The sequence below is a fragment of the Pygoscelis adeliae genome, unplaced genomic scaffold (genome assembly GCF_000699105.1).
Source record: "Pygoscelis adeliae isolate BGI_AS28 unplaced genomic scaffold, ASM69910v1 Scaffold327, whole genome shotgun sequence".
Classification (NCBI taxonomy): Eukaryota; Metazoa; Chordata; class Aves; order Sphenisciformes; family Spheniscidae; genus Pygoscelis; species Pygoscelis adeliae.
In genome coordinates, this window is record NW_008825300.1 from 338,453 (window position 1) to 351,321 (window position 12,869).

General features: G+C 37.0%; 1 protein-coding gene across 1 annotated transcript in view; it reads right to left on the minus strand.

The window, feature by feature from the left end:
- The window catches only part of STXBP6 (syntaxin binding protein 6 (amisyn)), a 90,392-nt gene that overhangs the window by 7,565 nt on the left and 69,958 nt on the right, over nt 1-12,869 (minus strand). The window contains exon 4 of the mRNA XM_009329983.1: nt 1,379-1,536. Coding sequence (XP_009328258.1) covers nt 1,379-1,536 — 158 coding nt within the window. The remainder of the gene's footprint in view (nt 1-1,378; nt 1,537-12,869) is intronic.

The window sequence follows — 12,869 nt, forward strand, 5'->3', positions numbered from 1 at the left end:
TTTGTTTTGAATTATTACATCAGCATTTTGTAAACTTTTATTGCTAAATATGGTACAGCACAGGCTATCAAAGATGGTATTTTCATTACAATACTGCATCCTTTAATCCTGAGATTTTTAAAATAAGATCTTCCTAATAGAACCATTTGAAAAGATTTGTTTCTGTTCACAGCATGTCTTCATCTGTGGAACTGCTGTTCTGCACATGGGGAAGATGAAATGGCAACACACACTAATGAAACCTATTCAAATCTTAATCAAGATTCATAGCGGCCCAACTATCAGAGGCATTTTTCATTTTTGAACTCCCTACCAAACAGCACTCTGTGCTTTACTCTAAAGCAGTAAACCTTTTGCCCCCTATCCTAGAAGCAGTTGTAGCTGCTGTTTAAGGTTGGTTTTCTAAGTTGGCATAGTTATCATCACTGCGGGGCGGAAGGGGGGAAGGTGGTGGTGGTGTTACATGGAAGAGTCCAAGAGCAGGCTCGTACCATACTCGGGCCACTAAGCTGAACCATGCTAATCTAAATGGACCACACAGTAGAGGATTATCCCAGTAAATAAGTTGTTTTGTGACATTTTAAAGACTACATAAAACAGAATAAGACAGAGGCTTGTCTAGAACTGCAAGATATCAATCCAGGATTTCTTGTGTTAATGCAGTAGCCAGGCATTTTTTTGGCATAAGCATGATAAAGCCCAATGCGTGTGCTAAGCAGCAAAACTATCAAACTTGCATGCTGAAATGGTTGCTCACATTCAGAAAACTTTTACCTTGTTTTGAAAAGCATTCTGTCTACTGTGGATGTGTTACACAGCCACCAAATCGAATGCTGTGGATGCCTAGAATTTCTGTCACAGAGATGGAACTCAGCACCATTATGCATATGCAGAAGCAACACGCAAAATACTATCAATACCTTCCACCAAGAATAGGGAATGTCCATACATTCCTGAGTTGGAACAATTCCTCAAAATCCTCATAAATAACATTTCCAGACATAAAAAAAATACACTTCAGAAACAGACAGTCACAGACCTATGACTGCTTATTCAAGGGGATTAACAACGATTTCATTATACCGCTGCACAAAGTATGTGGAATAGTACCAAACAGTAGTGGGAAGATGGATTTGAAATACGCTTCAGGAAGGTCAAGAAAGGTAGTTTCAACTCAATTCAGATGCAGCAAACCTCAGATCTATGCACAGAAGAAGTTATAAACCAGAAATCTGCCAAGTGAGGAACAGTCTCAAGGAAAACAGCAAGCTGTTTGTAAACAGTGACTGACTGCAATTCTTTCTAGAGCTTCCTCCTTTCAAAATAAAGGAATGTGTGACTTTAACCTACTGAGAGCCTTATCCCACCAAAATCTTACCTTGTGTGCAGTTTCTGCAAACTGCTGAGCACTGTTTTTCAGCTCCTCTGTCTTTTCTTCTGCTCGACCTAGCCTTTCACCACGCTCGTTCAAAGCCTGACTTGCCTTCTGTACTGCACTTGTCACACTGTCTGCTGCTGAATGGAGTATGCTGTTTCCTGCAATATCAAAAGAAACTATTAGAACACCCAAATACATATATGCCTTGTATTAAATACAATTATTTTAATTTATAATGTTCCTAGAGCTGATGTGTTATCTGCTAGTTTACCGTCTACCTGCATTTTGGATAATGCGATAAGTTATTGTTTTCTCACTCAAACCATATCATTAGCAAATTATAAACAAATGCCACATTGCAATGTAATACTTGGGGAACGTAAGGAAGCAGTGGACATAACTTAGCTATGTATTATTTTTTAAGCCTTATGCTCATACATAATTTCAGGAAGCTATTCTACTAAATCAACGAAACCGTTCACAAGTGCACACAGCTTCTTCACAACACTCATATTAATATAGAATAACTTTCTTTGGAAGTTACACTATTTCCCTAGAGAATAAATGATTGACACTGCAGGACACGTCTGTATGAATTTACCATTTTTTTCTATATTATAATTATTATAATAATATTTCATTTACAAGTGCACCCCAAACACTATTAATACAGTTATTTTATGCTGCTCTGATCTATCTACCTTTGACCCTTCTCCACATGGAGCACCAGCCATGTTTCATGTGACAACATACTTTATTTAAACCTTAGTATTTAAAGTCCCAGCAAGGCTCAATATCTTTTAAGCCTTTAGCTTTACCATCCAAATCAACGGTTTTTCTGTTTCTTCTCTGGCACACAATGTAGTAGTTTCTTCAAGTTTTTAACTGAACTGCATTTCTCCTCTACGTTTATCCCTCTTAAATGCTCGCTCTTTTCAGTACTCCTTTCCATACTGCTTCTCAACAGAAGGGATTATCCTCTTTTCTGGAACGAGCTGCTGATGAATGTTTATAATATGAACCACAGTACGAACTGAAAACTCTTCAGAGAAAGTTACACATTATCAGTACAAACTGGTACATATTAGAAAACATGTAGGACAAAATTGTCCTATCATTTAACCTTTTCAGCAAAAGGACTAGTAAAAATTCAGCTTTTCGCAATACAGTAGTCCCTTGGTGTCTTCCACAAGCTTTAAAACTTAATCTACCTTACAGGGAATTTGTTGTCTAGGAATTTGTTGTCTGGATATATTCGAAGGCACTGCGAGAGCCAGAAAGCCAATACAGATAGAGTATTAACCACTAGGCGCACTGTCGCTGCCAGTTTTCTAAACTGCCCCAAAAATTATAATCGCACAGAGCCTTTTTTCACAGCATTACAACCAAATATGTAACACTTTTAAATGAATTATGCTGGTAAAGGTATGAAACTAGTTCAACACACAAAGCTGAACCGAGCACTACAGCAAATCTGCTGTTATAACGAAGTCTGCTGTTCTTACAGACATACAAAGACAAGTGAAAATAAACACAGACCTACTGCTTTTATCGTTAATCTGAAAAGTGTGTCTACTTAAAAATATTGCCAGGTTAAAAAATAAAACCCAAACATTAATTTGAGGGTTATTTTACTATTAGTTTCATAAGGAAAAAGAAGTACAAAAGACCCACTCAGACTCATTTTACAGATAATACTCCTTTCCTTAGAAACAGCAAACAAACAATGAAGACCGAAACTGAAGGTTGCCCCAGGTAGCCTGTGGAACAGCAGTACAAGCTGCACATATAGGAACTCCTGAGATAAAAAACTGCCTTAAAATTTTATTAAACGAAACCACAATTAGTATGAAACTATGGAGGTGGGGGAGGGACCCAAGAACCTACACACAGTGACTCACATATGATGAGCCAATATGAGAAATACCAAGCAAAGAGTACCCTGGCCTCCTGTATACCAATGTTGTTACATTTTTCACATTAGTAATTAAAAATAATGGCTGTATAGGATGTGGAACAGCCACAGGTTTGTTTTTTTTCTATTGTTGCATGGAACAGAGGGGCTGCATTTAGAAAAGGAAAGTAACAATTGGCATTAATGTTGAAGAGATGAATATCTGAGAATACTGTGAGTTGGAATTTGCAGAGGCAGAAATGAAACTATCTTTTCAAGTGGTCTCTCTTCAGACACTGAGAAGTCTGATAATAAAACCAAACTTTAAATATTGTACACTTTCTTATTTCAAGATTCTTCAGTCAATTGTTATTTTGTTCATAATTTGCTCGTTTAAAGCCAGTTCCTAGGAGATTATTTTGGCTTCTGTTCAGGTAGCTTTTCCAATAAACACAGGTACTGTGTACAAAGCTTCTGCTGAATTCAAGGGAAGCAGGGTACATGGAGAGCTTTATAAAACTAAGCATCCTCGAAAGTCTTAAAATGTGCTGGGGAGTAGAAGTTGACACATTGTTGACCTTCCGTCAATGTCATTAGGAAATTGCAGAACGAAAATATTCTGTATTTCCTATATTCCTGAAAGTATCAGGATTTGTGGCCAAAGATTGATATCTATTTCTCCACATTGTTTTCGGCACAGAAGAATGAACTTGGAAGTTTGGCATAATGATAGTAATTGTTTTTCTCTCTAGCTAATACAATATTGTGTTCTCTCTCCAGGTAAGATCTGCTGTATTTTTCTATGGGCAGTGACTTGCAGAAGCTGCTATTCTGAGACTGTTTTGGAGAACTACTTTTGGATAATCTTTTCCAATGAAATGTCAGTAAAACAGTAAAAAAAAAATCCACTGTAATCTATGAGCATCACAGAAACCCATGTGTCAGTAGCCTATTGAATTTCATCAGCGTATTTCTAGAGCATGTGTAGGTGGTTGTGGTATGACTGACTATGCCTCGTCCTTACATTAGTATCACTGCAAGAATAGCAACACTTGCACTGGATGTATTGGAGAGTCATTCCTATGAACAAATCACCTGCAACCTTCAAAATTTTTAAGCTGCTCTTCAGGAGATAACTACCGTGATGCAAGATCTCCTGAGAAGTTTGTTCCATGACTGAACAACAAAACTGCCTTAACTGTACCCACTTAGGTGTAAACTTATGCCAGCCAGCTGCACTGAGCCACTGAAGAAAAACCTGAAGAAATGTGACAGTCAACATCTCTTTCCTAGAGTCTGGAAAGACTGTTTTCCATCTTTGCTTAGTTTTTACCAAAGACATGACAACTGCTGTTAACCACCTTTTTTTTTTTTTTCCTTCTTTCTCTCTGAAGACTCTTGAGGGATTTCAGGACTTCTCATCTACTAGGTTAGAGACACAAGCTCCTCAATGGAAGACTTTCAACAGCTTTTCACATACGTCTTCTCAGGAAAGAGATTTCATAACACTTGTAAGATGAGATACACGCCACCAAAATATGGGTATGGGTCAGCTGATGTTCTAAGCTGTTTTTAGTAGGAAAGAACTCGCATTGTTCCCAAGATGTTCAATTCAAAGAGCCTGTGATCTCAAATTTTGCATGGCTACAGTCTCCACTGTGACCAGAAAGAGTCGCATGCTTGTGTTGCTGCTTTTTCTAAGGTATACAGTCTCTATTAAGGGCAAGCACACAGCTTTTCTCTATCTAACAGTATTTGCAGACTCACTGAGTAAGTGGAGCAAATACTGCCAGATAACATGGGGAAAATATGTATTTATACTGTTTAATATAAAATATTAGGTTAATATTAATTTCTAGTATCAACAAAACATGTATGTTTAGGTCAGCTTCAGTTTGAAACTAAACAAATCAAGCTTAATTCAGTGGGTTTCTTCAGTTTAATTTTGCTATATATAAAAGCACAGAAACATAGTGTTAATTTATTTTCAGTTACTCAAACAAGCAGCTTAATAAGGTCACTTCTAATACAGCTTTTTCTTTGGTAATACTTTTTGTCTTATTATCTGAAGTTGTCTACCCAAAGGAAAGGAACATGCAAATTTCTAAATCGATCAATAGCTACACAGCTTGGTAATCCAATTTGCTAAACAAAGTATACATTTTATGTTGAATTTGCTGTAGTGAAATATAAACTATTGGAATTAAACTCCCCACTCCCCTTAGAAAGTTCAATTAGTGACCTGTATAATCATACATAATGTTATTTGGGCCCAAAGGCGCAGAAATAGTAGAGGGACAGTGACCCTTGGGTGAGTGTTTTAGACCTGTGATCCCAGCAGCGTTACTTGCTTATGGACATAAAAACTGAAGAAATAACACTGCAGGAAGCACCGCAGCTCCTCTCAGACTCATTTTTGGTTCTTATGATCACAAGCTATATCAGAGGGTCTTGCAGCCCATGAAATCAGGTGGCCTTGCTTTAGGCCTTTTATCATGCACAAGAGAAAAGTACATCCTTAACCCACCACACCTATTGCCTGAAAGATACAGAAATACTATCATCAATCAGCATGGGAACCGGTCTATTTGTTAAAGAAACTAATTTGTCTCCGGAGATACCATTATTTAGTTTGCATGATTTGTTTTATCACACATTCATAAAAGGTTCGTTGCATTCTCTATTAGCCATATCGAATGTATTTCAGTTCAATGCAGGGATTTATCTGTACATTAATGATAAGACTCCACAGTGAGTGATTTGTAAATGCAAGCATTCACTTTTTAATTGTAGATGCATTAATACAACATTTAGCAACTACCTTCTGAGAGGGAAATAAATGCAATTAGCTATGATAATTAAGAAGTTCCATCTGTCACATGAAAACTTTTTATTTAAAGAAAACAGGTATTTATGGTTCCCATTGAACTGCATAAAACTGGACCTGTGTCACTGAGTAAAGGTTAAAAGCATAATGACAATCAGTTCAAATTCATTAACAAGACCACCTCTATCACAACACAATTATTCTATATGCCTACACATGCCATTTACACTCAGATATACTGGTGCCACTAAAAGTGCAACAAAAGTTTGGATACATTGATTGTAAATACAAAGAATGGCTTTTTGTTAATAGGCAGTTTACAAAACACACTATTTTGTGTTTTGTTAACTGCCTATGCACTCATCACTTAAGAACCAAAAGCATTGAACAATTAAAATATCAATACAAAACTAAAGGACTCCAGGGAAATAAGAAAGGTGCTGAAAAATTAAGAATGAACATATCCTTGTGAAAGAAGGAAGCATCACAGAGATGCTTTTTGTAAGTGGGAAAGTGGTCTGAAGAAGGGAAGAGCCTATATAGTACAGCATTATTTCTCTTCCCAAGTTACTTCAAAATACTTCCTGAAAAAGTTTAAATTGACAAAAGCCAAATACAAAAAAACACTAAGAGGGGAAGAGATGAATATAAATTTTGGGTTTCCTGACAAAGAATAGTGAAAGAAACCTTAAGACTGTATTTCTAATTATAGCTAGGAATTAAGATTACTTTCCAGTTTACCTCATCACTCTTCAAAAATGGAGGTGACAAAGACAGCATATAGCTTCAAAAGGGAATTTTGAAAATAAATCACCTTTTTAATTTCCATCTAAAATTAATAATGATCCTTTTGACTTATACAACAGACCAGCTTTAAATTCTTTGCTTAGTTATAGCAGTTTTCTAACCCTTCATACCAATGATTATTATTAGAATCCATACACATATATAAAATTTGATTAAATTATAAATAAAATTACAAAGAAAAAAAACCAGTTTGCTAATATTTTGATCTTGTGTTCGCAGGTTCCAAATCTCTTACCTGCAAGTAAGAGGTTTTCCCCTACCTAAGCATGGGAAAAATCCTTGAGATAAACAGTAATTTCAGGCCAAGTATTTCTGTGATTTTTAAAGATAATAAATCTATTTTTAAAGGAAATTCAGAAATATAATAAAGTTAATTTTTCCCCTTAAAGAACCACAGTTAATTTCTTAGGTCTCTCTTAGCATTTCAGCCTGTCATCCAGGCTGTTAAACAGCATGGGCCTTGGTGCTGACTTAAAAGGAATACCAATAGTAACTGGCTACCATTTGGACTTGAAACTGCTGACCATTACCCTTGATGTCCACCCACCTTGTTGTCCACCTATCCAGTCTATATTTCCCCAGCCTTGCTATGACAATGCTAGAGGAGACAGTGTTGAATGCCTTGCTGAAGTCAAGGAAAATGACATTTGCCGCTCTCCCTTCATCCACCAAGCCAGTCACTTCATCACAGAAGACAAGCTGGCTGGGAACAATTTGCTTTTAACAAATCTCTGGTGCCAGCACTCCTTGCCCTCTGTGTATCTGTGTGTCTAGAAAGGTTTTTCCCAAGGATTTGCTCAAAGGACTTACAAGCCTTACAAAGGTAAAAAATGTATTTCAAGTTAACTAGCAATTGAAGTTTTCAGCACAGAATTATTACCTGGTTCAAATAATTGTTAAATACCAAAGCTTCTCTATGGATACAAATAGAATTCAAACTCATGAAAACGTCATTTAATCTTCAGTCCTTAACATAATATGGCTATTCATGTTGGATGTTGTCTTAGTTGTCAATGTCAGGCATTAATTTTCAAATTCCAGGCTTGACAAAAATTACTACAGTAATTTGCGTGTCTCAAAGTAGAAGTGGTTTGGTTTGGGTTTTTTTTGGTTTTTTTTTTTTTTTTTTCCTTTTTGAATTGTTAAACCTTTTTTATCCACCTCCATCTCGGTTTTCAAAAAGGGTTTTGAAAAACACCTACCCATAATTACTGCACTAATACTGTTCCACAGTATTTCCTTGATACTAAACTCATTCACTACTACTTTAAAAAGTTTTAATAGACTGGAGAAAAAAAATTTTGCAAATCTACTAGTATGGCAGCTCATACCAGTCACAATGAGACTTTTTTTTTTTAGCCTCATGTCCTTTTGTGTCTTTTTGTCAGTGAAAGTCTGCTATTTTAGCATTCTGTTTCTGGTAGGTTCTCTCTCTGGCAGAGATAATGTTTGTTATGCTAAACCTGAAGGTACTGTGGCTCAAGCAGCGGGAAACTGAGGGGGAAGAAATCCTCTAGTGTGGGCTGCTCTGTGGGAATTTATAGTTGTTCCAGCTGAATATCTCCACCGGCAGTGCCGATCAACAGCTTGCGAGTAACCGGGCTCTGCAGTCTGCAGCCCATGAACACCCCTGACGTAGGCTTCCCTAAACCGCCCCTAAATCTACTAGAGTACAAGCAGCTCCACTGCAAAACTTCTCTCCATGTTCAAGGACGAGAGCTGGGATTTGCCCCACAGAAAAACTAAAGTGTTTCTGAACATAGCAGAAATCGGATGATTCCTACAACATTACTTTGGACTCACAACAGCTAGAACAAGTCACAGAAAGTCTCAATCCTGAGTTACAGTTAGCAGTGCTTGCCAATAGAAACACGTCTTATGCTCATATTATTATTTATTTTAATTTTAATCAATCTAGCTACAGGTAGGAACTGTATTGAAGCTAGCTGTTTGATCTCCTTCAGATTACCATGCTTTAAACTGTTTAAATGCTGTAAACCTTCCCTTCAGGATGTATATGCTTTCCAAAAGCATTGGAAATTGGTAATTTTGTTTGGCAAATAATGAATTAAGGTGATCACTGCTATCAAAGACAAAATACTAGGCTAAATAGATTTTGGCCTGATCTGGTTTGAATGTTCATTATGTTCCAAGAAAACTCCTAAAGATGTTGTTTAAGAAAAACTGATGGACATTTAAGAAAATCACAAGAATCAGCAGATCCTTTCAAAAAAGTTTTAGAGCAAGGTACATATATAGTGATACTTATCTAGTATATTTTCCAAGTCTCCAACTATTTGTGGCTTTGGGCATTTCATGAGAGTATCTTTGCACATATCATTGATTGAACTTTTTTCATAAACTTCTCTAAGAAGCGACCCCACTTTTAGCTGGCCAAATAATATTCTCTCTAAACATACCAAATAAATGCATCTGCATGTTCCCTGCTGTTTAACTCCCCTATTTCAACATATCCTAACCAGAACTACACAAATTAAAGAAAATCAAGTAGCATGAAACACAGCAGACCATTAGCTGACCAATACCTGAAAGCAGCACATAAACAGAATGACTTCTGCAGAGCACAGGGAATAAAATTTAATCAAGTGGAGATGAGGTCTTTAAAAAAAAAAAATTACCTTAATTACCTTAAGGGTTCAACAGTTCAGTATTTTTATTGCTAACAAGCAAGGTGTATCCAAATTTCTCAACGTGGCTTGCAAAATCTCAGATTTAGAAAGAGCTGTATTACAAAAAACCAACCCTTCCTATGGTTCTGCAAGAGAATATAAAAATCCCTTCCATGACAGTTGAGTAGGATAAGCTTTCTTGCTACAGTCGGAAGAAAATGGAAGTATTATCTCTGATGCTAGTGCCCTTTTATTTTAAATAGTGACATTAAACAACATAGGGGCCATTAGAGTAAAAAAAGATTTTTCCTTGATGAGATCTCTTGATAATGAGAATATCTCCTAATCTACTGAGATTCTCTTCTGTTTTATTCAGTACTCCATAGCAATGGTGTCAAGTAAATTATTCATACTTTTGAACAGTTAAATTAATATAAATGCTTTTATACACACAGATTATTTGCGTTGACTGAAAAGATAAATGGCCTTACAGATACTAAAAGAAAGCTACGTTGCACAGATGATATGTGAAATAATGTTATCTAAAGCTTTGCAAGTATTACTCTGTTGGGTCACCTGAGTAAGACCAGATTCAAAGGTGGAGAAAAAGGATCAAAAAATATTTTCTCCACAGAAAATCTGACGAAGACCAAGAAAAGGAAGAAAAACCCTGCATATGAAAAGTGTTTCTTAAGAGTGCCTGCCCTGGGCATGAAGAGACTTATCTGATCAAATTACTGATTCAAATTTCAAACAGAAAAATTCATTTAACACATCTTTGCTTCAATTTATTGTAGGAATTTGTCTCTTATCTTTACTTTGCCCAAAATGTTGTTAATCTTTGAGGGGGACGGATTATGTTGTTACTTTTACTATATTTTAAGCAAATATCTTCTTACAGATAAATCCTGACAAATTAAAATCAGTATTAAAAACCATTTAATTGTGATAGTTAATATTAGTGCTCATATTAATGATGAATAGTTACAGTCAAGATTATTAACCCAGTATATCAAATACAGGCCAAATACACAGAAATTCACACCTTTGGGAAAAAATTCATATCTAAAGATCCAAGCTGGAAAAGACTTTGTATGTAATAACTTTGAAAACCTTGCAGGAAGAAAGCTTAATTTATTCTCCAAAAAGGGTAATTTTCTTGGGGATTATAAAACCCGTAAAGTCTAAAAATCTTACTGAGCAGTGATATTTGCCCATTACGACAATTGTGAGTGAAAGGGGCTTACTCTGGAAAAGTTCTGGAATTCTACAGGATCTCACGAAATGCCACTATCATAGCTGACCTGTCAAGGAGCAGAATGTGCAATTAAAACAAAGAACAGCAGCTATGCACCATGGCAAGCTTCTGTTTGAGAATGAGATGCCAAATCTAAACATTTATCTTAAATGAAGTTCCTTTGGGGCCACGAGTGGAGAGCTGTCAAAGTTGTGAACACTGAAAAAGCTTGTGAGCTTTGCTGCTTTTCATCAGCTGACTGGTAAAATCACTGGAAATGGGATAACTTCCCTGTGGATTTTTATTGACTTTGATGTCATCCTATAACGAAAAAGTATGGCTTTTTTGGTTGAAACCTTCCAGCCATTTCTGCCAGTAGGCGAAATACTGTATTTCCTACATTTCTTCATGACCACAAGCTGAAATATCTAATCAAATTCTATTCAAAACCAGAATATTTTCCTGTAAGGAATATTCAGAGAGAGGAAACAGATTTCATATAGGATAAATAGACAGTGACTACTATAAAGTGTTACATTTAATATGAAAAAAATCTGTTTTGAATGAAAGAAGCCTGTGGTGGGCTGACCCTCGTTGGCAGGTAAGCTCCTACCCAGCTGCTTGCTTACCCTCACCTAGTGGGATGGGGGGGAAGAGAATCAGAAGGACAAAAGCAAGAAAACTCAAAGGTTGAGATAAAAACAATTTAATAAGTGAAAGGGGAGGGGAGGGGAGAGGAGAGAGAAAAAACCAACAAAAAACAGATGATGCAAAAACAATCGCTCACCACCAGCTGCCCAATGCCCAGCCAGTTGCTGAGCAATGCCTACCTTGGGAAAAGGTAGCACCCCCCCTCCAGTTCTTATTGCTGAGCATGCTGTTACATGGCATGGAGTATCTCCTTGGTCAACTTGGGTCAGCTTCCCTGGTTGTGTCCACTCCCAGCCTACTCGCTGGGGGCACGCAGAATGAGAAACCGAGAAGGCCTTGACACTGTGTAAGCACTGCTCACCTGAAACACTGGTTTGTTATCAACACAGTTTTGGTCACAAATCTAAACTACAGCACTATACTGGCTGCTATGAAGAAAATGAGCTCCATCGCAGCCAAAACCAATACAAAGCCTAATTCAACTTTTCCCTGTCAAGGCAATCCAAAGGGTTTATGCATCTCCAGATGCGATTTTTTTGTTGTTTTGTTTTGTTTCAAATTCAATTCACCAAAGTATTGACATTTCTTTTAGGGTGGGTGGGAGAATCAGGTAGCAACATGCCCTGAAGATAAAACACAGGATTTTTCTAAACAAAGGTGCTGCTTACAGTCGCTGTGTCAATACTATTGATTGAGCTTCTGATTAAGTAGTGTTAATTATTATTGAGAAACATAATGCATTAACTTGCTACAATGGAGGCATGGAACACAGTGTATTTGTCAACAGATTCACACTTCTAAATCAGGTAGGTGACTTTGAAAATTCCGTGTTTGCTACAAACTCAATCTGTACCTTTACAAAAAACTATTTAAGTGGCATATTCAAAACCACCAACTTCCGTTACCACATAGGCTGAAATAAGGTTGTAGCTCATGAGTGAGAAGGAAGAAGACTGAGTGAGAACTGGTCAAGGTCAGGATGGAGTCAGTCAAGAGCGATGGTTTGAACTCATCAAACAAAAAACGCAGTGTCTGGCTGGAGACTGACTGGCTGTGCAAGAGCAGCTGCCCTCAGGGAGAACGTGGTCTCGTAACCTGGGAGCTATACATTTAAGAGCAATCTTCTAGCAACATCCCAGTCACCCAGGACTGGTATGAGTATGTTTATGTCTGAATGTTTTCTCTGCTAATTGTGCACATTTCTCCCACCTGTTTCGATCAGCTACTGTCAATAATAAAAATCAACTTGAATGTAGCTTATATTTGGTTAGTCACTCTTTTAGAGAGCACTTCGCAAAAGCCACCTCCTCCTCCACCCTCCAAACAGCACTCAACCACTGAAAACAACACTTCAGAAAGAAGAAAGTGACCACAGGAAGCTCAAGTTCTTTACCTGGCATTTGTTCAGACGGGAATTCAACTGCCTAGAAATGGTTTTTTTTCCA